The 26,311-nt window shown below is 35.5% G+C and overlaps 1 protein-coding gene and 1 long non-coding RNA gene across 6 annotated transcripts in view; both read left to right on the top strand.

Annotated features, from left to right (window-relative positions):
- The window catches only part of LOC127857135 (uncharacterized), a 118,719-nt gene that overhangs the window by 16,958 nt on the left and 75,450 nt on the right, over positions 1-26,311 (top strand). For 3 of the 5 annotated variants that reach the window (XM_052393504.1, XM_052393505.1, XM_052393508.1), the window contains exons 2-3: positions 9,398-9,564; positions 10,049-10,186. In XM_052393504.1, coding sequence (XP_052249464.1) covers positions 9,398-9,564; positions 10,049-10,186 — 305 coding nt within the window. Of the gene's footprint in view, positions 1-2,399; positions 2,899-5,536; positions 6,716-9,397; positions 9,565-10,048; positions 10,187-26,311 lie in introns of those variants that run through there. The other 2 variants (XM_052393507.1, XM_052393509.1) reach the window with 2 other exon arrangements.
- LOC127857136 (uncharacterized) lies at positions 15,629-25,795 on the top strand. The gene is made up of 2 exons (XR_008038347.1): positions 15,629-15,857; positions 18,527-25,795. It is a non-coding gene; the product is annotated as an uncharacterized LOC127857136 (long non-coding RNA).

Below are 26,311 nucleotides of genomic sequence, written 5' to 3'. Positions count from 1 at the left end.
CCCCTGGTTAAACATGGAAATCGTTCTTCATTTCTAACAAGTTAGCATGGCAAAATTACAAATTGGTTACGTGTCCAAAATATGAATGTTTTTTTTTTCATATGATGATGATTTATATATGGATGATAACACACGATAAGGTACAATTCAATTCTTTAATGAGTTCGACACGTTTAATGCTTTTATATTTCACCATTTAATATAAATAATGGCCACCTTCGCGAGACCGAAATCTGTTTTCCTTCTATATCTATATAGGCTGCGCTAAAAGCTGCGTTTTCCCTATATGTCTTTATTGGCTGCGCTATCAGCTGACTTGTAAGATGCCGTTTACACTTGTTCTAGGTTTCTAAATTCAAATAAATACAATCGACTTATAACTCTGTCATGAGCTCAACACGTAAAATGCTTTTTATTACATTATTTAAAATAAAAATGACCATCATCGCGAAACATGTCTATATTGTCTGCGCTAAAAGCTGCGAGTTTTCTATATGTCTATATTCGTTGCGCTAGCAGCTGCCTTCACACTGACGCATTCATTCACAGTAGAATCTAAATATGTTGAAAGCAAAAAAAAATGTTTATACATTTACGAAAACTTTATATTATTGTGTATTTATATATATATTATACATTTATGCGTAAAAAAACACTCCGGTAACAAGATTCTATTTCAACTGTTTTGTTTACCATTGTAAAATTTTATAATATCCTAAATTCAAATAAATACAATCAACATTACAATTCTTTCAACGCGTATAATGCTTAATAATGCTTATCATAAATAATGGCCACCATAGCGACAAATGACCTAATCCGTTTTCATTCTTTACGCTTCAGATGTTGAATAACGCGCGTGAAATATAACGCATATTTTGATTGGTTGTTATTTTTAGAAGAGCCTTGATTGGCGATAACATTTGCAGGAACAATTAAATCTTCATAAGGAAGAATTCGAAATTCACAGGAAGAATTAACATGACGAGGGTAAAAAGTCACGAATTCTTCCTTAGGAAAAATCAAATCTTCCTAAGGAAGATTTATATCTTCATTAGGAAGATTTATATCTTCATCAGGAAGATTTAATTGTTCCTAAGGAAAAAAATAAATCTTCCTACGGAAGATTTAAATCTTTCTAAGGAAGATTTATATCATCCTAAGGAAGAATTCGTGACTTTAGATCCTCGTGGTACGTCATAGAACCAACCACTGCGATAACAGGACAGCCTGCTAGAAAACTACTTATCATATCAATAGTTACCCGGATGTTAGTCTTATTTATTAGACGCGCAAAGAATTTAGAGAAACTTTGTATATGGGCTAAATTCTTTGGTAATATTACCAATTTAAAAAGTTGCTTAATATTTGAGTGCGTCAACAAGTTGGACTTCCCGAATGGGTCATTCTAATCGGATATTGTTTAATGTATATGAGTGAACAGCTTCACGGTAAGACGAAATGTTCAACATGAATTCTGCACACGATCATTTCGGAAGGCTATAGACAGAAGAAAGTCCTATTGAAATCAATAAGAAATTCAAAGCGAACCTTAGTGCTACGTTCTCATAAAGGACTAAATTCGCTGGAGCATTATTGCCCTACACAAAAAGATGCTCAAAATAGTCGACACTAGTTTCTTATGTAAGTTCAAACCCGGCTCAATCCAGACACACATCTACCTCTGCGCATACAAAAACAAATGCAGTTCAGACTAGTATTTATAGAAAATGGAGTAAAGTGTTTTATCCCATTTTCACCGCGACATTGACGGTATAACACGTTGTGGAATATACTTGCTTGTATTCAACACTGTGGAATATACCTGTCGCGTGCACGGACTACTTTTTAAATGACGTCATGCGATATGCGCTAAAATTAGGTCGATATTGTTTGGTTCATTGGTCGAATTTTAAGGTCACCCATTAGAAGAAAATGTGCATATTTTGCAGAAAAACATATATATGACATATTCACCAAAAGAAATTTTGAAATAAAATATGAAATTACACGATTTTTGTTTTGTTATTTTTTATTTATAACAAAGTCGACAAAACTTAAGCTTCAAAATTATACGACCTTCAACCTTTAAATCTAGTCATATGACATAATTTTCGCCATCCGTATAATAAATCAGCTGATTGATGGCGTCATAAAATGACATACTTATTGCGTCATTTTCCCCATTTTTTTGACGATTTATTATAAACGCGACTTATTTCACATGTTTTCTACTTGTACTGTATGTCGACATATCTGAATTGTCAATTGATCACATTTTCCTTATTTCGTGTAATGTGCATTGTTTATAACCAAAGCACATACTTTTGACATTTAACTTAAATATTAAGAATGTACAACAAGCCATACACATATCGCACAGTTCATGAATAATCTGCTATGTTTGCTTTCCTATTTAATTCACGTTAGGCATAGAGCTGTGTAAAGTATAAGATGGTAAAAATAGCACCACACTGGAATTGGGAACGTTTCATTTTGTACACGGGTATTTTGTACTCATTTATCTGTTGTGTACTGGAATGTTTTCCATTCTTTGTGTATTTATATATTAAATTATTTTCTCGTACAATAAGGGCATTTACCATAGATAAATAAAACATTGTGCAAGTTTAAACATAATTATGTTTGTATGCAGAAATCTGCAAATGCAACCGAGTTTACCAACGGCTATTATTAGATAAACTGCTCCGGTTCATGACGTAGCGTGTGACGAAGAAGAATGTTTATCGCGTTCATAAACTCATTTGAATAAAGTGATAGAATGGCATAAGGGTCTTTATCTAACTATGCTAAAATAATTATTAAAGACCCTAGATGCAAAATCGTCAATTATTGAGTTAAATGGATTATTAGATAGATTTTAAAGGATAATTAAAGGTAAGATACTAGTTCTTACGTGTTTGATTTTTGTTTGTACTTTTGTCGTTCCCTGTTCTCGGGGAAATGATTTTAACATGGGCGCCATTGATGCATCGGATCACACACGGCATACCCATAACATTACATAAAAAACACGTTCTGCGCGTCCTTAAATTCGTCGTCCGAAGTCGGAAAACGTACTGCCCTGTATATTTTGTCAAATAAAGTGTAAGTCGCTGCAATTGTCTGTTTACTCGTCAAAATTGTCAAGGTCTTCGATAGCTAAAGAAACTTCAGCGTACAGTTTATTTAGTATTGACAGACCTGTACAAAGTCGCGCCAGTCAAAAATCATTAAAAGCGACATTTAAAGTTATGGTAGCATGAACTAGGTCGTCGATGGTGAACATGTATGTTGACATCGACAGCATTTTGTCAGGAGCGATCGCCGCCATATTGGATTTTGATCATTTTCTTTCGAAAATAAAATGAATTACAGTAAAGTAAAATCTTCTTTTCGCGGTCGTAATGTGTTAAAATTCGCATACTGCGTAAAATTGAATGTAGGCATATGGTGATATTTTTTACGTGTTTTACAGTTTGTGTGTGAATTTTTTAAAGACTATTTTGCGCACCAGAACAAATAGATTACATGTATATCACTACGCATGGTTACATTTGTTAGATTTTAAGCGCTTTTATGACTGAATTAAAATTATTGTTAAGGTTATTAGATCTATTTATGTTAAATGTCACGTTGAAAAAATCAAATGGGATAAATAGAATACTAGGATTAGCGTTGAATACAGAGAAGTTTATGTTGCTCGGCTCGAAAACCGAAAGCGCTCGCCAAGGCTCGCGCTTCCGGCGTTCTAAGCCTCGCAACATAAACTTCTCTGTATTCAACGCTAACCTAGTATTCTCTATGAACTTATGATTTCAACCATTGAAATACGCCCTTCTAAATCTGAGATATCCCCGCTGATGAAAAATTCATGATTTTGCCATGTTTCTAATTGCATACGTTTTGCATTGCGTAAAAATAATGGTCTTATGTATGTGCCGGTATGTGCACATACACCGATCTCATATATATTTATATTATATTACAAATCGATATTTTTTAACCAGAGGTCTAAGAATTAGGCAACTACAAACAATCATGCTCTGAAAATATTTAACACATTGGTTGAAAAAAAATAAAAAGAAACTTAAATAATGTATACGTGTTTGCTTCGACTTGCAATAAGGATCATGGCTACTTCACTTCGGTTAATATCTAAATGTCAATATCTAATGAGGCGTGAAAAACATTTATTTAATTGAACCTGGAAATCATCCACCACTAACACAACAGAAGCATATGTATAAAAAAAACAGTATATTATGTCCCAATGACCAAATATAACTGTTTAACAATTTGAAGTGAGATGATTTATTTTCTGATGTTTTATATTTCGTTTTCCCTTTCAAATGATGTACATTGGTGTGATTCTATGTTTAAATAACTAATTTTGAAACATTTATGCAGCATAATGTTTAGTGCATTGATGTTAACATTATTTTGGTTATCTGTGTTGTTATCAAGTTGAAACAATGTTATTTATACACAAATAAAGCTTATCAAGACTTATGAAGGTATGACCTAATATCCTAAATTCAAATAAATACAATCAACATTACAATTCTTTCAACGCGTATAATGCTTAATAATGCTTATCATAAATAATGGCCACCATAGCGACAAATGACCTAATCCGTTTTCATTCTTTACGCTTCAGATGTTGAATAACGCGCGTGAAATATAACGCATATTTTGATTGGTTGTTATTTTTAGAAGAGCCTTGATTGGCGATAACATTTGCAGGAACAATTAAATCTTCATAAGGAAGAATTCGAAATTCACAGGAAGAATTAACATGACGAGGGTAAAAAGTCACGAATTCTTCCTTAGGAAAAATCAAATCTTCCTAAGGAAGATTTATATCTTCATTAGGAAGATTTATATCTTCATCAGGAAGATTTAATTGTTCCTAAGGAAAAAAATAAATCTTCCTACGGAAGATTTAAATCTTTCTAAGGAAGATTTATATCATCCTAAGGAAGAATTCGTGACTTTAGATCCTCGTGGTACGTCATAGAACCAACCACTGCGATAACAGGACAGCCTGCTAGAAAACTACTTATCATATCAATAGTTACCCGGATGTTAGTCTTATTTATTAGACGCGCAAAGAATTTAGAGAAACTTTGTATATGGGCTAAATTCTTTGGTAATATTACCAATTTAAAAAGTTGCTTAATATTTGAGTGCGTCAACAAGTTGGACTTCCCGAATGGGTCATTCTAATCGGATATTGTTTAATGTATATGAGTGAACAGCTTCACGGTAAGACGAAATGTTCAACATGAATTCTGCACACGATCATTTCGGAAGGCTATAGACAGAAGAAAGTCCTATTGAAATCAATAAGAAATTCAAAGCGAACCTTAGTGCTACGTTCTCATAAAGGACTAAATTCGCTGGAGCATTATTGCCCTACACAAAAAGATGCTCAAAATAGTCGACACTAGTTTCTTATGTAAGTTCAAACCCGGCTCAATCCAGACACACATCTACCTCTGCGCATACAAAAACAAATGCAGTTCAGACTAGTATTTATAGAAAATGGAGTAAAGTGTTTTATCCCATTTTCACCGCGACATTGACGGTATAACACGTTGTGGAATATACTTGCTTGTATTCAACACTGTGGAATATACCTGTCGCGTGCACGGACTACTTTTTAAATGACGTCATGCGATATGCGCTAAAATTAGGTCGATATTGTTTGGTTCATTGGTCGAATTTTAAGGTCACCCATTAGAAGAAAATGTGCATATTTTGCAGAAAAACATATATATGACATATTCACCAAAAGAAATTTTGAAATAAAATATGAAATTACACGATTTTTGTTTTGTTATTTTTTATTTATAACAAAGTCGACAAAACTTAAGCTTCAAAATTATACGACCTTCAACCTTTAAATCTAGTCATATGACATAATTTTCGCCATCCGTATAATAAATCAGCTGATTGATGGCGTCATAAAATGACATACTTATTGCGTCATTTTCCCCATTTTTTTGACGATTTATTATAAACGCGACTTATTTCACATGTTTTCTACTTGTACTGTATGTCGACATATCTGAATTGTCAATTGATCACATTTTCCTTATTTCGTGTAATGTGCATTGTTTATAACCAAAGCACATACTTTTGACATTTAACTTAAATATTAAGAATGTACAACAAGCCATACACATATCGCACAGTTCATGAATAATCTGCTATGTTTGCTTTCCTATTTAATTCACGTTAGGCATAGAGCTGTGTAAAGTATAAGATGGTAAAAATAGCACCACACTGGAATTGGGAACGTTTCATTTTGTACACGGGTATTTTGTACTCATTTATCTGTTGTGTACTGGAATGTTTTCCATTCTTTGTGTATTTATATATTAAATTATTTTCTCGTACAATAAGGGCATTTACCATAGATAAATAAAACATTGTGCAAGTTTAAACATAATTATGTTTGTATGCAGAAATCTGCAAATGCAACCGAGTTTACCAACGGCTATTATTAGATAAACTGCTCCGGTTCATGACGTAGCGTGTGACGAAGAAGAATGTTTATCGCGTTCATAAACTCATTTGAATAAAGTGATAGAATGGCATAAGGGTCTTTATCTAACTATGCTAAAATAATTATTAAAGACCCTAGATGCAAAATCGTCAATTATTGAGTTAAATGGATTATTAGATAGATTTTAAAGGATAATTAAAGGTAAGATACTAGTTCTTACGTGTTTGATTTTTGTTTGTACTTTTGTCGTTCCCTGTTCTCGGGGAAATGATTTTAACATGGGCGCCATTGATGCATCGGATCACACACGGCATACCCATAACATTACATAAAAAACACGTTCTGCGCGTCCTTAAATTCGTCGTCCGAAGTCGGAAAACGTACTGCCCTGTATATTTTGTCAAATAAAGTGTAAGTCGCTGCAATTGTCTGTTTACTCGTCAAAATTGTCAAGGTCTTCGATAGCTAAAGAAACTTCAGCGTACAGTTTATTTAGTATTGACAGACCTGTACAAAGTCGCGCCAGTCAAAAATCATTAAAAGCGACATTTAAAGTTATGGTAGCATGAACTAGGTCGTCGATGGTGAACATGTATGTTGACATCGACAGCATTTTGTCAGGAGCGATCGCCGCCATATTGGATTTTGATCATTTTCTTTCGAAAATAAAATGAATTACAGTAAAGTAAAATCTTCTTTTCGCGGTCGTAATGTGTTAAAATTCGCATACTGCGTAAAATTGAATGTAGGCATATGGTGATATTTTTTACGTGTTTTACAGTTTGTGTGTGAATTTTTTAAAGACTATTTTGCGCACCAGAACAAATAGATTACATGTATATCACTACGCATGGTTACATTTGTTAGATTTTAAGCGCTTTTATGACTGAATTAAAATTATTGTTAAGGTTATTAGATCTATTTATGTTAAATGTCACGTTGAAAAAATCAAATGGGATAAATAGAATACTAGGATTAGCGTTGAATACAGAGAAGTTTATGTTGCTCGGCTCGAACACCGAAAGCGCTCGCCAAGGCTCGCGCTTCCGGCGTTCTAAGCCTCGCAACATAAACTTCTCTGTATTCAACGCTAACCTAGTATTCTCTATGAACTTATGATTTCAACCATTGAAATACGCCCTTCTAAATCTGAGATATCCCCGCTGATGAAAAATTCATGATTTTGCCATGTTTCTAATTGCATACGTTTTGCATTGCGTAAAAATAATGGTCTTATGTATGTGCCGGTATGTGCACATACACCGATCTCATATATATTTATATTATATTACAAATCGATATTTTTTAACCAGAGGTCTAAGAATTAGGCAACTACAAACAATCATGCTCTGAAAATATTTAACACATTGGTTGAAAAAAAATAAAAAGAAACTTAAATAATGTATACGTGTTTGCTTCGACTTGCAATAAGGATCATGGCTACTTCACTTCGGTTAATATCTAAATGTCAATATCTAATGAGGCGTGAAAAACATTTATTTAATTGAACCTGGAAATCATCCACCACTAACACAACAGAAGCATATGTATAAAAAAAACAGTATATTATGTCCCAATGACCAAATATAACTGTTTAACAATTTGAAGTGAGATGATTTATTTTCTGATGTTTTATATTTCGTTTTCCCTTTCAAATGATGTACATTGGTGTGATTCTATGTTTAAATAACTAATTTTGAAACATTTATGCAGCATAATGTTTAGTGCATTGATGTTAACATTATTTTGGTTATCTGTGTTGTTATCAAGTTGAAACAATGTTATTTATACACAAATAAAGCTTATCAAGACTTATGAAGGTATGACCTACGAAGGTACTTATTGTTTTTTATGTAATAACATACTTTTTATAGTGATAATATAGTCAATGACATTAATGTAGTAAGGTTTATTTAAATGCTGGTTCTTATTAAGGTCAAAATAACCGACAGTTTTCACGCCGCGAAAAAGTGGCGACAACTTGTTTTGGGCCAGTGAAACCCCTGGAGGGACTGCCGGTCATGATTCGCTGATCGTGCACTTGTTTTACTTGAGTCGGTCTAATCGCTGTCGTGGTACTTTTTCAAAGATGGCCGAAATGTCAACTTTGTTCATATATTTAAAAAGAACACTTAAAAGAGCGGAAAAACATTAATGACGTGAAAGCATGCTGAAAATATATGTTTGTGTTTGGGTATTGATCATTAGAAATTGGCAAAATAATAAATCATTACCAATGGGAAAGGACTTGATAATTTAGAGCGCTTCTGCTATCGTGACGTTTTTTATGTGGATTGCTTAAACAATACAAAATTCATACAGTTAAGTAATAGCTGGAATGAAAATGCTTGAAAGAAAAGAATAGCTAGGATTGCTCAGTGATGAAGGCGTTTTAATCCAAAGGTCAGTGGTCTGTTAACAAGTCCCTTTAAGGTAGTTGTGTGGTACGTGTTTTGTTTCGGAGAGTTCCGGTTGAAATCTAGGTTTGTTTTTACCTTGCAGCACCTTATGTTAGCGTTCAATACGATACAAAACTTATACAATAACCAAAGGTGTGAAATTGTTAGTTGCAAATAGATCAATATTATAAACGTTTAAGGAACGTTGAAAAAGTAGGCGATGTTGCAAAAAATAAAAACATTACCACAAATCGGACCTCCCGCTCAACAGCGTTGCCTTAAATCTAAACTGACCGTCGAGTATTCATAGACTCTAAAACATGCTGTTTTTAACTGCGACCTTCTTCACAAGACACCTAGGAAACCGCTTTCCTGACACAGCGACTTTCCTGAACGTATACCTCGCCTATATTGCATAGAATCTGAACGAACGGTCGAGTATCCGTAACGTTTAAAACAGAAACTCTTAAACGCACTGTTTCAGGTACCTGGAGAAATGCATAGCCGCCACGTGTCGAAACGGTGACTGCCTCAACGCTGACCTACCGCGCACCTACCTTGCCTACCATCTGAACGGACGGACAATCAATATCGACGGAAAGCTCGATGATCCGGCCTGGGGGGATGTACCCTGGACCGAGAGCTTCACTGGTATGTTATACGGTAGACTTCTCTGTGAGGTATCATTCTCTATACTTAGCTTGGTTGATTAATGATAAAAAGTTTTATGTCAATATTTAAACGCCAATACGATATTGCATCGTGAGTCTCTTTGATTGTTTGTGTTATTTTGTCGATGCGGTAAGTCCTGGCAACGATAATTGCTCCTTTAGTTTGGACCATTTGTAGTTTGGTAAGAAATGTCTTAGCATTTTGACATACCGATTAGCAGAAAGATACAGTGGTCCAATCTAGGCATAACAAGAGAATTTAACACGGTTTTTGGTTTTATCAACTGTAATATATTGTCTGAAATTACCTTTTTGTCGTAACTGGTCATATCGTGGTATCAACCATGACTTATATATAATATCATCGTGGTTATACTTATAGTTTTGCAAGTCATACAATTAATAAACAAAATAAAGTTTGGTTAAGATTCAATCGAAGTCACTGCATTAAGCTTCTATTTCAGACATCCGCGGCCCCCCCTACCCAGCCCCCTACTTCGACACAAAGGTCAAGGTCAGATGGGACAATGAGCGTCTTTACGTGGGTGCCCGGATGCAGGAGACGGACTTTTGGGGCACGTACCGACAGGATGAGGATCTGGGTAAGGCGTAATTATGAGCCGCGCTCTGTGAAAATGGCGCTTAATGCATGTGCGTACAGTATCGTTCCAGTTTAGCATTTGCAGTCCGCATAGGGTAATCAGAGATACAACTTTCCGACTAATCTGGATTTTTCGTTAAGAAGAGACATTTTTTAAATGAAAACAAATCATACAAGCGGAAAGGGTCGTCCTTGATAAGCCTGTTTTGACTGCATATGCTAATCTGGGACGACACTTAACGCCCATTCATTTAGTCCAGTCTTCACAGAGTAAGGATCCTATGCAAGGTTTACGTTACATGACCAAAATATCGCAACTTAGGGTAGGTTTTGTAGCGTACAGACTATACGGGGACCAAGAATGTACATAATGATTATGTTTTCGCAACTTTGGTGAACCAAATCAGAGTTTGAAACATATTTAGTATGATGATAGAAATATTTAAACGCGATGATATAACAAAGAAGAACAGGCTGTTTTTTACTTTGAATGTCTCGATAAAATATATCCATGTTCAACGCGTATATTTTGTGCCCACGTGTTTTTATAAACTGGTTTTGCATACGTTGGAACTTATTCATTAAAAAAATGTCAGGCAATTGTTGAAAATTCAATTAAATTTCTTACAGGAATCATTATGCTTAAAGCAATGTGCACTATCATTTTTGGCCTGGGGCGAAGCCCCTAGGCCAATGTACTTAAATCGTTTTTTGAGATGAGCTGACTTGGCTGGCTGCCAAAACAACCGCGAATGAATGAATTTGGAAAAGTCCGATTTACCACTTGGCGGTCATTCATGCACAATCAAAGAAGAGGGACCTATACAAACAAATAGGTCCCTGCAAAGAAGTTCTCAATAACCCGCATTGTGAATACAGAACATAACTATATAACATGAAAGTGTCATAAAACGTGTAAAAAAATATAATTGAAGCAAGGCCTAAGCATTGGATACGGCATAGTTTTTATTATTGTTTGCATATTCATGAGAGAATCTCACTTCCGTTTTATCAATGAAATTCCATTTTGATGACGATGTTCTACGTTTCTAATCACGTGACCAATTAGTGGCATTTGATTGGTTTACTTTTAATGAAACGCAAAACAACCGTACAACTGTTAGCAAGTATTGTATTCTTTTTCTTTTACGATGATTTAAGAAATGTCTGCAAAAGTGACGACGGTGGGGGATTTTTGGTTGTGTAATTTGAATGTATTGGATTACGGCGAAATGTGTAAAAAGAGTGTGACTAGTGTCCACTTCTCGAAGAAGTTGACACTGGCTCGATGGACTGCCGACTGCGACAATCAAAGACACGGTTGATCAGCTGTACAAAGGCGTAAAACCTCTTGTATCTTGATCATTTTGGTGAGAAGTAAGTCAAATCCTTTCTTTTCGATTTCCTTGGTATCGGGGGCTTCCGCCCCAAAACCCCGCGTTTTGATGGACTAAATGAATAAAAATAGCGGACGAAATTTGTTTATCATTTTCAATTCTTACTACTGCACCGTAGCCCGAATTAGAGTTATAATTCTGTGACATTTGTAAATATGTTAGTCTTGGACCTAATCCACTCCATCCGGTAATAATACTAGTGAAAGTGTCTAGAGAGATCAACTTACTACACTGTTCAATAAGCATCTACTCAATGAGTGCCCAATGGAGATTACCGATTTACTTCTGAATAGGCTTCTATAGCAGGGGTGTCAATTGTCCCAAACGTGAAATCTGGAAAATAAGACTGAGGGTCACGTGTCGCACGTCCCCAACCACAATAAAGGGCAGAGCCCTTTATCTTTCTAGTTGCAATTACTGGTTTACCCTTTCAGTACGGGAACCGAATTTTGAAGGCCTTTACAAACAGTTTGGATCCAGATGAGACGCCACAGAACGTGGCGTCTCATCAGGATCCAAACTGTTTGCTATTCTGATAATATTCTTTGAAAAAAAAATCAAAGAAAATTCTTATTTTAGAAATTTAGCAGAAAACATTTTAGCAGATGACAAATTTCCCAGCATGCAAAGGGTTAATATGTATTCTTTAATCTGATATTGTCAACTGTTTGTTACACATCAACTGAAACTGGTAACTCAAGGATACAATGCAAAATAGTATAAACCAGACCATTCGTATCACCACATCTGTATTGTATAGAAAATGTTATAAAGAAAGTCGAAAATAAAAAATAAAATAATTATCATCGACGAAAAACACTGTATCCAAGAAAAAGAATGCCCGAAAGATGTATGTGTTTTGCACATGAAGTAAATGTGCATATCGTTTAATTTCAGACAATGAAAACACGTTTCTTAGAAAATCCGTGATAAATAGATAATTTTGTTAGCATTTGCTTTACAATATGTTAAGCTGATAGTGCAGTGCTTTACTTTGCAAATCTATCACTTAAAATATTTTAAGATGGTGGACATTGTAAGATTTTAGGAAAGTAGCAAGGACTTTTCGTCAGTTATCGTTCATGTATGGCCATCACCAGCCAATCAAACAAAAATAAAAACCTGGGCACAATCGGTACCGAACAAACAATTTCCGGAATGCCGAGGAAGCTATAACAATAGGAAGCTATTTCGGCCATGTAACTAAGTTCAAACACGAAAAAAGCACTTATACGACCAGGCTACTGGCTTGGAATTTTAACTCGACAGACGCAAAAATCATAACTCGGTAATCAGTCGAGTGGAATCCAAGACTGAAGTTCGAATGTGGGTCATGCCAGGTCAAAAACTAGGTCACAGGGTCACTTAGTGCGTTTTTCAACATTCATCAAGGTGCTTTTGTGAAGGCAACATGCAAAACATTCTGTGTCCATACAGCATGTGGGGGTATTCATCACGTCTGTGACAAAGATCTAGTTTTCTTAGTTGTAAACCTAATTTAATTATACTTCCTAATAACACAGTATTTTGTGGAGTTGAAATAGGACATCAATACGGTACTACATTGTTTTTTCAACAGTGCATAATATGCAGTTTTACATGTTGTATTGATTTAGTTTGACAAATAATAATTAAAATAGATACTTTCATATATAATAGCATCATTTAAAATGTTTTTTTTTACAAAACTGTTTGTTATGTCCCCCACTTAAGTAGTGGGGGACATATTGTTTTTGCCCTGTCTGTTGGTCTGTCTGTTGGTCTGTCTGCGCCAACTTTAACATTTTGCAATAACATTTGCTATATTGAAGATAGCAACTTCATATTTGGCATGCATGTGTATCTCATGAAGCTGCACATTTGAGTGGTGAAAGGTCAAGGTCATCCTTCAAGGTCAAAGGTCAAATATATATGGCCAAAATTGCTCATTTTATGAATACTTTTGCAATATTGAAGATAGCAACTTGATATTTGGAATGCATGTGTATCTCATGGAGCTGCACATTTTGAGTGGTGAAAGGTCAAGGTCATCCTTCAAAGTCAGAGGTCAAAAATATGTGGCCCAAATCGCTTATTTTATAAATACTTTTGCAATATTGAAGATAGCAACTTGATATTTGGCATGCATGTGCATCTCATGGAGCTGCACATTTTGAGTGGTGAAAGGTCAAGGTCAGAGGTCAAATATATGTGGCCCAAATCGCTTATTTTATGAATACTTTTGCAATATTGAATATAGCAACTTGATATTTGGCATGCATGTGTATCTCATGGAGCTGCACATTTTGAGTGGTGAAAGGTCAAGGTCAAGGTCATCCTTCACAAGGTCAAGGTCATCCTTCAAAGTCAAACGTCATATAGGGGGGGGGGGACATTGTGTTTCACAAACGCATCTTTTTTTTTTTTAATAATTTTCATAAAATGAAACTGTCCATGCCACACACAGTTGAAAACTACAATTAAAATGAACTTAAAGCTTAATAAGCAATATCCTATTACTTATTAAGCTTGAATTTTAAATAAATCATTACAAACATAAATTCAATTCATGAAAGGAACAGTTTTGTTTTAGAAAATCAACAACACAATGCCCATTCCCAGTTTTATGGTTAATTCAATATTCACATAATACAGTGTACTTATAATACCTTTGGAATTGGTTGCAAAACATGTCTAATTATTGCGATGGCGCTCATTTCATTTAAGTCCCCTAATGTGTTCCATACAAAATTACATAGTAGATTACTGTATAAATATGCACCAACATGTTAAACCTGTTCAAACATGGTTACTAAATAGTCATCTGCCATATTGTGTATGGTGATTTTATGCATTTGTAACTAGCACATTTACCTTACACCGAACACAAAAACATGTATGTTTCCGGTTACACACTCAAAACAATGAGGGTCAGTAGGTTCGGATATTTATTTATATTTGGTTCGAAAATGTTCGGAATTATTAGATGTTCGTACTCATATTGTACCAACATGATTCAAATAATTTAAATGAAAGTTACGAACAAAACAAATCAAGATATTACAGATGCTGACCATCTTGTGATAATCAAGTACTGTTTCACACTGGAGGTTACCGCACAAAACAAATCAAGATATTACAGATACTGACCTTCTTGTGATAATCAAGTACTGTTTCACACTGGAGGTTACGATTTCATTTAATAAAACACTGAAACATTTACATTTAAATGAATGCAAAGCTGTCAAACTTCGCATCGAGGGAACAATCGGTTTTTATAATTAAATAATAAAAAAAACTACCGAAAATTAAATTACAATAATTTGAAATAATGTTTAAAATGTATTAACATTTTAAAACAAGTCGGGTTGTATTAGATATAAACATGACTCTGCCTTGTCATTGGATTTTTTTCCCCTACCCTGAATTCCAAAATGGTGGAAGATAATGGCAGCTCTGCCTTCTTGTCAAGCTACTACGCTTGAGCAGTCGGCCATTTTCAAAGATAGCGGCGTGGTTTAAAGTTCAGGCCTTTTAAGATCTACATAGGGACCAAATAGTGTCAAACAATATCGTTGTTGTCCACTCACGATTTTTTAATAAAAGAATTGCAGTCATGGGTAAACTCTGACGGTCGATCGGGTAACCGGAAATAAACATAATTTTTCGTTAGGCCTTATACAATTAACGCTCCATAAAAACAGCTCGTAATGACTAATCTTAACCCTTTTACACTCCATTTTTAGCTCATCTGAGCACAACATACTCATGGTGAGCTATTGTGATCGCCATTTGTCTGCCATGCATCATGCAGCGTCAACATTAACCTTGTTTACACTCTAGAGGCTACATTTATTGTTCATTCTTAATGAAACTTGTCTGTGGGCGTGTCTGTCCGAAAATGCTGCGTCGCGTGATCCTCCAAAATGCTTGAGCTAAAGACATGCAAGTTAACAGTAATATTGGTCAGCATGTTGTATATCCTTCAAGTCATGCACACCATTACTGACAGCTGTTGTCATTTTGCCAATAACTCAATATGTATGTAATCATGTTATACAGGATGAAGAAGAGCGCGACATCCTGGTAGGAAAGTCGAAAAGTCCGACAAAGATGAGAACAATTTACATACAGGATGAAACGGTGGACAGAGTAAAAGTGGGTTTGTGGAGAAACACTAACAAAAACGTCAGAACTGGGGATTTCGTCAAAATCACTGATTTGACAATACACACTTACCAAACAAAGTACACAACTGAAACCAGCTTCAATTCTACCTACACAACTTCAGTTACTGTAAGTAAACATTTTGACTGCATACTTTAAGGATTTTTCAAATAATTTAGCTAAGATGCACAAATGGTGGGCAGAACACCATGACAAATTGCCTATTTTTGTGCCCCCCCCCCCCCCCCAAAAAAAAAACAAAACCCATGTCCGTCTGTTTGCTGTACTTCCGTGCGTCTGAAAACAAGTTTGTGATATGCATATCTACACAAGTATAAGACCTTCACCCTTGCAACTTAATAAGATTATTGCTTAACATGTAAATTTGTGCACCTGTGGTTTTCCATTTGATTTCAATATCTGAAAGCAGAGTAATGGCTCTCAACGTTTGCGCATATCTATTAAAGTATAAGACGTAGTCTTGACACTTCAAGAAAGAAAAGACCTACAGTAACTGTCTTGAAACTTCTTAGCATTATTGCTCACTATGTGAAGTTGTGCATCTGAGTTTTATTTAGTTTTGTTTTAATTGGTAAAGCAGAGTTGTAGCCCCTGACTTAGTAGAATTATACTTAAAAGAGTTTATTCCTACAGTCCCGAAACTTAATAGGCTTGTTGCTCATCATGTGACGATTCGCACCATGTAACATTTAAGGCCCTTGGTTAATTTATGTTGCTTTTAATATGAGAGAATTAAGACTTGTAAGATTTTTGCTAATCATGTAATAATAAGCTGTGAAGGGAGGCACCCGTGTCCTATGGACACTTTTCTAGTCTATGTCAAGTCAATGCTAAGAGTCACCTGTTGTTATTGTATAAAACTTTAAAAGCCAATGTAAAAGGCCTACTAAAGGTATCTTGTTCCTGAGTAAAAGTATGTTCTATTTAGGTTTTTCCCAAATTCTAGATTTCACAACACATTCCTTCCCATTTGAAAGAATCCATACAGTACCTTCCCCAACATTTTTTGAAATTCCCGAGTTGCTCTGTCTAGACATAAAAATTAATTAGTATTCTTATAAAAAATCAATCTGATTCTGCACAAGATTATCACGATTTAATTTAATTCAATTTAAGAAGCGTTCGACATTGTGTGGCTGACTTAAGATCACTTGCCTCTCACAGATGTAGGTTCCATCCTCGCTCTGGGAGTTGAATTTTTATGCCCCCCTTCTAAGAAGAGGGGGTACATTGTATACTGCTTTGCACATGTCTGTCGGTCGGTCGTTCCGTCCACCAGATGGTTTCCGAATGATAACTCAAGAACACTTGAATCTAGGATCATGAAACTTCATAGGTACATTGATCTTGACTCGCAGATGACCCCTACTGATTTTGAGGTCACTAGGTCAAAGGTCAAGGTCACAGTGACCCGAAATAGTAAAATGGTTTCCACATGATAACTCAAGAACGCTTAGGCCTAAGATCATGAAATTTGATAGGTAAATTGATCATGACTCGCAAATGACCCCTATTGATATTCAGGTCACTAGGTCAAAGGTCAAGGTCACAGTGACCCGAAATAGTAAAATGGTTTCCGGATGATAACTCAAGAACACTTTGGCCTAGGATCATGAAACTTAATAGGTAGATTGATCATAACTCGCAGATGACCCCCATTGATTTTCAGGTCACTAGGTAAAAGATCAAGGTCACAGTGACTTGAAATGGTAAAATGGTTTCCAGATGATCAAGAACGCTTATACCTAGAATCATGAAACTTCGTAGGTAGATTGATAATGGCTGGCCGATGACCCCTATTGATTTTCAGGTCACTAGGTCAAAGGTCACGGTCACGGTGACCCGAAATAGTGAAATGGTTTTCGAATGATAACTCAAGAACGCTTATGCCTAGGATCATGAAACTTCATAGGTACATTGATCATGACTCGCAGATGACCCTTATTGATTTTCAGGTCACTAGGTCAAAGGTCAAGGTCACGGTGACCCCAATAGTAAAATGGTTTCCGGATGATAACTGAAGAACGCTAATGCCTAGGATCATGAAACTTGATAGGTAGATAGATCATGACTTACAGATGACCCCTATTGATTTTCAGGTCAATAGGTCAAAGGTCAAGGTCACGGTGACCCGAAATAGTAAAATTGTTTCCGGATGACAACTCAAGAACGCTTATGGCTAGGATCATGAAACTTCATAGGTACATTGATCATGACTGGCAGATGACCCCTATTGATTTTCAGGTTACTAGGTCAAAGGTCAAGGTCTCAGTGACTCGAAATAGTAAAATGCTTTCCTGATGATAACTCAACAATACTTATGCCTAGGATCATGAAACTTCATAGGTACATTGATCATGACTGGCAGATGACCCCTATTGATTTTCAGGTCACTATGTCAAAGGTCAAGGTCACAATGACTCGAAACTGTTAAATGGTTTCCGGATGATAACTCAGGAATGCTTACGCCTAGGATCATGAAACTTCATAGGTACATTGATCATGACTGGCAGATGACCCCTAAGGTCAAAGGTCAAGGTCACAGTGACAAAAAACTTCCACCCAAGTGCCCGCTCATGATTAAAAATGCTCAAGGGGGAACCTTGGGTCTTTCTCCACCATGACAAGCCGGGAAAGGCGCCATATAGCCATTAAACGTGTCGATGCGACGTTAAAACAAACAAACAACTTCTATTGTTTTGTTAATGTCTGATGCTGCCTTATCCTTGAAAGGTAATGTTTGTATTGCCATATAAAGAATTTCCTTATTTTTCCAGAAAGTCGAACAACCAACTGTACATGTGACGGTTACAGTAATTGGTGCCTGTGTACAAGATGACGTTACAGAACTTCTCCTCAGTGATGACTCTGTGAGGGCAATTCCTTCACAATTATTAATGGCTGCCCTTCCAAAAGAACTTGAAGAAGACTTGGATCCAGAATCTTTCTTTGCAGAGCGAAAAACGAACTTAAGGCTGCAATTAAAAGGATCGGAAGTACTTTCAGTGAAACTTCAGTAAACTGTTATACATATACATGACATTATTCAGCATTCCTAGTTTACCTTGTTTTTCCTAGTGTTTTTTTTTATAAATCTCCTACTTTTTCATACTTTTTACAACAAGCTCCTACTTCTCCTAGTTATGCCCCCCTTCGAAGAAGGGGGATATTGCTTTGCACATGTTGGTGTGTTGGTCTGTCCGTCCGTCCACCACATGATTGTCTGATGATAACTCAAGAACGCTTAGGCCTAGGATCATGAAACTTCATACGTACATTGATCATGACTGGCAGATGACCAACTATTGATTTTGAGGTCAATGGTCACAGGTGAAGGTCATAGTGACTGGAAATAGGAAAATGGTTTCTAAATGATAACTCCAGAATGCTTACGCCTAGGATCATGAAACTTAATAGGGACATTGGTCATGACCAGCAGATGACCCCAACTGATTTTCAGGTCAATAGGTCAAAGGTCAAGGTCACAGTGACCTGAAACAGTAAAATAGTTGAATGGAAATAGCAAAATGGTTTCCAAATGATAACTCAATAAAGCTTACGCCTGGGATCATGAAACTTATAGGGGCATTGATCATAACTGGCAGATGACTCTTATTGATTTTCAGGTCACTAAATCAAAGGTCACAGTGAAAAAAAATGGTTTCCAGATGATAACTCAAGAAGTCTTACGCCTGGTATCATGAAACCATCACCACCTGCACCACCACCTCAGTGACAAAAAACGTATTCACACAATAGCTGCCATTACAACTGACAGCCCATATGGGGGGCATGCATGTTTTACAAACAGCCCTTGTTCTTTTTTAAGTAACAAGTCTTAAAAACTTTTAATGGGCAAAAAATAATTTGATTTTGTTAATTTGATGTCACCTGGATATGTATAGATGTATTCATAGGGTTTTAAATATAGTTGTGTTTGCTGTAGGTATAATGGCATTTAACATACCTGAAATTACGCATATAATTGCTTGATTTTGACATTTGCAAAGATTGCCAATATACAACATGAAGAAGTGATTAGGCAAAATTATTTTTACAATACTTGAGACTGGACCCTACACATTCAGTTTAATTGGGTCTAGCCACTCATTAGTTATCAATAAGAAAGCAGGGACATTTAATATTTGAGTTTCATCTACAGATCATGTGATGTAGCATTTATAGGTACAGGAAAAGACTCGACCTTGTATAAATGCAAAGGATCTTTCAGTTATAAAATTAGAAGTTTTAAAATTAAAAACAAGCTTGATCTTGTAAACAGAAAATCATTCATTGAGTACACGACTTTCCATTGATTAAATCTGGAACTCCTAACTTAAATTCTTCTAATTCATCATGTTTGCTACTGGTTTCTCTTAAATGATCCATAAGAATACTTGTAACATAATCAATGACTTGGTGCATATTTGAGGATGTTGATTGCAATCCGCAGTCAATAAATTTGTTTGGTAGCATGTTATATTTAATACCTGACATACAGTTGTCCATTCTTATAAATGGTTAGTTTATTCATGTGATCAGCAAGAAAATTGACATGATCCATTGTTGTAGTGCCGAAAAGTCCTTTTGAAATTTTATCTATGAAAAGCAAAAGTGCACTTTTACTTCTAGATTAGATTATGGTTGATTAAAGAATAAGACTCAATACTCGAAATTGTACACTTGTATTTTGCTCCTGTTCATTGTCTGAGGCTTTTTATTCGAGTCATCATGGGAGATAACATGTGACACGATTGATTGTTCACTTAACAAGCTGGAAGTGCAGACATCAAATTATTTTGTGGTCCTCTTCAATTAAAGCATGATGTCTATTTATTAAAAGGGTGTTATTTTCAACTGCTAATATGTAACGGTGATTTTCCTGTAAAATACTATTTTTGTCTTAACCATTTGAAAATTTAAGTGCGTTTGCCTTTGTTATTTAGCCCTTTTACATTTACAGTACATATGTTAATACTCATTCAAAAGACAGATAATTGCATGATACTATTCTTGTTCCAAACATTTAAAAATCATTTTGTAGAACTAGATTATTAGTTAATACTTCATTATGCAAAGTTATATTAAGCTTTAATGTTTAAAACCATCAACTTCCATGTTCTACAAGTTGTTAATGCATTGTGTTCATTAAATTCATCTCAGCACTAAATACTTGTTCATTTTTTTCGATGTGTTGGTAACTCTACCCTGCCTTCATTTAGATTGATCTCGGTACAATTTATAAACATTTCATTATCACTAGCACTTTGCTTTTTGAGTGGTTACTCCTCCGTTGTTATATGAATAATTTAGTGAAAATGTTAAATGTGTTAAAATATTGTTCCAAAATATTTTATATCACTCAATAGTGATGCCATCAGATTCCGGACTTTTGTTATTTGGCATTTCTAAACGAGCTTGTCAATATTCATATTCAGTTTGTAATCCTTCACATACTTGTTATTCCACTTCCTTTAAAGCATGATGTGTTATTTTAAAGAGGTTGTTATTTTCGACATGCTTTCATTTAAAGTGTTTCGCAAAATAGGCTTCTTCTATTATTTGACTTTTATTTGTTATGTCTTTGCCATTAACTACTAGTCTGTGTATAGTTTTGTGTTTGCTACTACGTTTTAAAATGTTTGCACAGTATTTTGTATTGTTTTCATTGTGTTCAACATGCTGTGCCCGTGCTCGAAGTAATATGCCTTTGAGGTGTGTGTGATAAATTCCTTCTATTATTTTTTTGTGTGTAAAAATTTCCGTCTTCAATGGAGGTGGTATAATTTGTGTTTCTTTTATGCATCTGTTTTTCAAGTGCTTCAATTACTTTTATGGCTTCATTCTCAAGTTTGTGTGTTTTTTGTTTTTTTTTTACCTAACCTGAGCACAACGTGCTCATGGTGAGCTTTTGTGATCGCCTTTTGTGTGTCGTCTGTCGTGCAGCGTCAACATTTACCTTTTTAACACTTTAGAGGTCACATTTATTGTCCAATCTTCATGAAACTTGGTCAGAACATGTGTCCCATTAATATCTTGGACGAGTTCGAAAATGCTTCTTGTTGTTGAAAAACCTGGGTGCCAAGGGGTGTGGCAGTTTTCCTAATATGGCTATTGTAAAACCTTGGTTAAGACTCTAGAAGTTATATTTTTTGTCTAATCATCATGAAACTTGGTCGGGACATGTGTTCCAATAAAATCTTTGACACGTTCAAAAATGATTCGGGTTGGAAGAAAAACATGGCCGCCAGGGGGCGGGGCAGTTTTCCTTTTATGGTTATAGTAAAACTTGTTCACACTGTAGAAGTCAAATTTATTGTCAAATCTTCATGAAACTTAGTCAGAACATTTGTTCTAATGATATCTTGAACGAGTTCGAATATGGTTCCAATTGGTTGAAAAACATGGCTGCCAGGTGGCGAGGCAGTTTTTCCTTAAATGGCTAGAGTAAAACCTTCTTAACACTCTAGAAGTCACATTTTTAGTCCCTCACAACATGTTTCCCAGTAAAATCTTAAACGAGTTGGAAAATGGTCCCAGTTGAATGAAAAACATGGCCGCCATTGGTCGTGGCAGTTTTCCTAATATAGCTTTAGTGTAAAGTAAATTTTCAACATTCTTTCGTTTATAGTGTTTCGAAAAATAGGCTTCTTCTATTATTTGACTTTGATTTGTTATGTCTTTGCCATTAACTACTAGTCAGTGTATAGTTTTGTGTTTGTTTCTACGTTTTAAAATGTTAAAATGTTTGCACAGTATTTTGTATTGTTTTCATTGTGTTTAACATGCTGTGCCCGTGCTCTAAGTATTATGCCATTGAAGTGTGTGAGATAAATACCTACTATTATAATTTTTATGTCCCCACTACAGTAGTGGGGGACATATTGTTTTTGCCCTGTCTGTTGGTTTGTTTACGCGAACTTTAACATTTTGCAATAACTTTTGCTATATTAAAGATGGCAACTTAAAATATTTGGCATGCATGTGTATCTCATGGAGCTGCACATTTTGAGTGGTGAAAAGTCAAGGTCATCCTTCAAGGTCATAGGTCAAATATATGCGGCCCAAATCGCTTATTTTATAAATAATTTTGCAATATTAAAGATAGCAACTTGATATTTGGCATGCATGTGTACCTCATGAAGCTGCACATGTTGAGTGGTGACAGGTCAAGGTCATCCTTCAAGGTCAGAGGTCAAATATATGTGGCCCCAATCGCTTATTTTATAAATACTCTTGCAATATTGAAGATAGCAACTTGATATTTGGCATGCATGTGTATCTCAAAGAGATTCACATTTCATTTTTGTAAGAATTTCCTTCTACAATGGAGTTGGTATAATTTGTTTTTCTTCTGTTTTTCAAGACCTTCAATGACTTGTATAGCTTCATTTTCAAGTTTGTATGTTACTTTTTTTATTAGCTTACCTGAGCACAACTTTCTCATGGTGAGCTTTTGTGGTCGCCTTTTGTGCGTTGTCTGTCATGCAGCGTCAACATTAACCTTGTTAACACTTTAGAGGTCACATTTATTGTCCAATCTTCATGAAACTTGGTCAAAACATGTGTTATTAATATCTTGGACGAGTTTGAAAATGCTTCTTGTCATTGAAAAACCTGCGTGCCAGGGGGCGTGGCAGTTTTCCTAATATGGCTGTTATAAAACCTTGTTAAGACTCTAGAAGTTACATTTTTTGTCAATGAAATCTTTGACAAGCTCAAAAATGGTTCCGGTTGGAAGAAAAACATGGCCACCAGGGGGCAGGGCAGTTTTCCTATTATGGCTATAGTAAAACTTGTTCACACTGTAAAAGTCAAATTTATGGTCCAATCTTCATGAAACTTGCCGCCCGGAAGGGGGGAGGGGCAGTTGTCCTTATATGGCTTTATTGAAAACTTGTTGACGCTATTTTAGCCTCATTTATTGGCCAATCTACATGAAACTTGGTCAAAACATTATTTTGTCCCAATGAAATCTTAGCGAAGATTGAAAATGGGTCATATGAGCTTAAAAACTAGGTCACTAGGTCAAATATAGAAAAAAACATGTTGAAAGTCACTTTTTTGGTCTAATCTTCATGAATCAGCTTGCATTTGTCCAGAATAGTCTAGTACCTTTTGCTCTCAGGTGAGCGCCTTAGGGCCTAACGGCCTTCTTGTTTTAAATGACGTGCATCTTATTGTTGTGTTAAGTATCTTGCCTTTAATTATTTCCCATAAGGTGTGTGGATTTGCATCTTTGTTATCTTAAACTGTATTGGTTATTACCTGTTATATTTGTGTTTGATATTGTGTATCTTTTCAAAAGCTATTATTTACTTTAAAAAAAAGAACATTTTGAATAACATAATTGAAAACTACAATTTCATAAACATATGGCATACAGTTAATCATAATGAAAAAAAATACACCTTGCACTCAAACACAAAACCAGCAATATTTTGGAGATAAGATTTTTTTTAATATGCGAGTCTGTTGCAACATTATCGAAACATGCAACATAAAACCAGGATTTATGACTGATCACTCGATAGTTGAATTTTAACTGCATGAAATACAACCTGAAATAGCCCAAGGTACTTTAAAGATTTCCATTTCTTTTATCTCCAATAATGTGTTTAGAACAATATTGAAATCCTCTCCGACTATCTATGTTCGGACCGTAAACGTTCATTAATGTTAACAATTATTGTGTTTCTTGTATTTTTATGCCCCCCTTCGAAGAAGAGCGGGTATATTGCTTTGCTCACGTCGGTCGGTCGGTCTGTCGGTCGGTCGGTCCGTCCACCAGGTGGTTGTCAGACGATAACTCAAGAACGCTTATGCCTAGGATCATGAAACTTCATAGGTACATTGATCATGACTCACAGATGACCCCTATCGATTTTGAGGTCACTAGGTCAAAGGTCAAGGTCACTGTGACCCGAAATAGTAAAATGGTTTCCGGATGATAATTCAAGAACGCTTATGCCTAGGATCATGAAACTTCATAGGTAGATTGATCATGACTAGCAGATGACCCCTATTGATTTTCAGGTCAAAGGTCAAGGTCACGGTGACCCGAAATAGTAAAATGGTTTCCGGATTATAATTCAAGAACCCTTATGCCTAGGATCATGAAACTTGATAGGTAGATTGATCATGACTAGCAGATGACCCCTATTGATTTTCAGGTCACTAGGTCAAAGGTCAAGGTCACGGTGACCCGAAATAGTAAAATGGTTTCCGGATGATAACTCAAGAACGCTTATGCCTAGGATCATCAAACTTGATAGGTACATTGATCATGACTGGCAGATGACCCCTATTGATTTTCAGGTCACTAGGTCAAAGGTCAAGGTCACAGTGACCCGAAATAGTAAAATGGTTTCCTGATGATAACTCAGGAAAGCTTATGGCTAGGATCGTGAAACTTCATAGGTACATTGATCATGACTCGCAGATGACCCCTATTGATTTTCAGGTTACTAGGTCAAAGGTCAAGGTAACAGTGACAAAAAACATATTTACAAAATGGCTGTCACTATAACTTAGAGCCCATATGGGGGCATGCATGTTTTACAAACAGCCCTTGTTATATCTATACTTGCTTGTCTGCCAATCATTATTACGTTCAAGTAATCCACTGTATGACTTTTACTCAGACAAGCGATGCCTTGTTTATTTGTATGTTGTCCGCTAAGATAAATATCTCCGTCCCAACCACTTTTCAATGTTTTTGCTTAGGTATGTTTTAGGTGACTTTCCTGTATAAAAAAGACTTATAATACCTTTTTTTGTCTAACCATTTGAAACTTTTAGTGCATTTATCTTTGTTGTTTAGCCCTTGTACATTTACAGTACATATGTTAATACTCACACAAAAGAACGAAAATTGCATGATGCCATTCTTGTTCCAAACATTTTAAAATCATTTTGTAGAGCTAGATTAGTATTAGTTAGTTCATTATGTCAAGTTATATTAAGCTTTGATGTTAAAAACAATTACCTTCCATGTTCTACAGGTTGTTGAAACATTGTGTTCATTAAATTGATCTCAGCACTAAGTACTTGTTCATTTATTTTGATGGTATTGGTAACTTTTCCCTGCCTTCAGATTGATCTCAAAACCATTTTCAAACATTTCATTATCATTAGCACTTACCTTTCAAAATGCCATGATTGTCATTATATTGACTGAAAATAGTCTACCAGTCACACATAACTTAATTAATATCTCCCTTTTTAGCTCGACTTATAGAACAAAACCACAGCTATTGTCATAGCCAGGTAGACGGCGTCCGCATTTGTTTAGTTGTCTGTAAATGTCAATTTCCGCAAAGACTATCAAAGATATCCTCTTCAAACTTACAATACTTGCTCAATTTCGCCTGTTAAGTCCATCCTGACAAGGCTGGACCATGCTCTAACTTTGTGGTTCAAGATTGGATATACTTTATTTTTGTCCAAATCTCCCCTTTGGACAAGACCTTCCCACTGACCTATTTTATGATGACCTTGACCATTGAATGACCTTACCTTGAAGGTCGAAGTGTTTAAAACTAGATAAACATATTAAGCAC

Source organism: Dreissena polymorpha, chromosome 14, assembly GCF_020536995.1.
Source record: "Dreissena polymorpha isolate Duluth1 chromosome 14, UMN_Dpol_1.0, whole genome shotgun sequence".
Classification (NCBI taxonomy): Eukaryota; Metazoa; Mollusca; class Bivalvia; order Myida; family Dreissenidae; genus Dreissena; species Dreissena polymorpha.
Note: the sequence above shows the minus strand (reverse complement) of the source record. Positions and strands in the feature narration are given on the sequence as shown.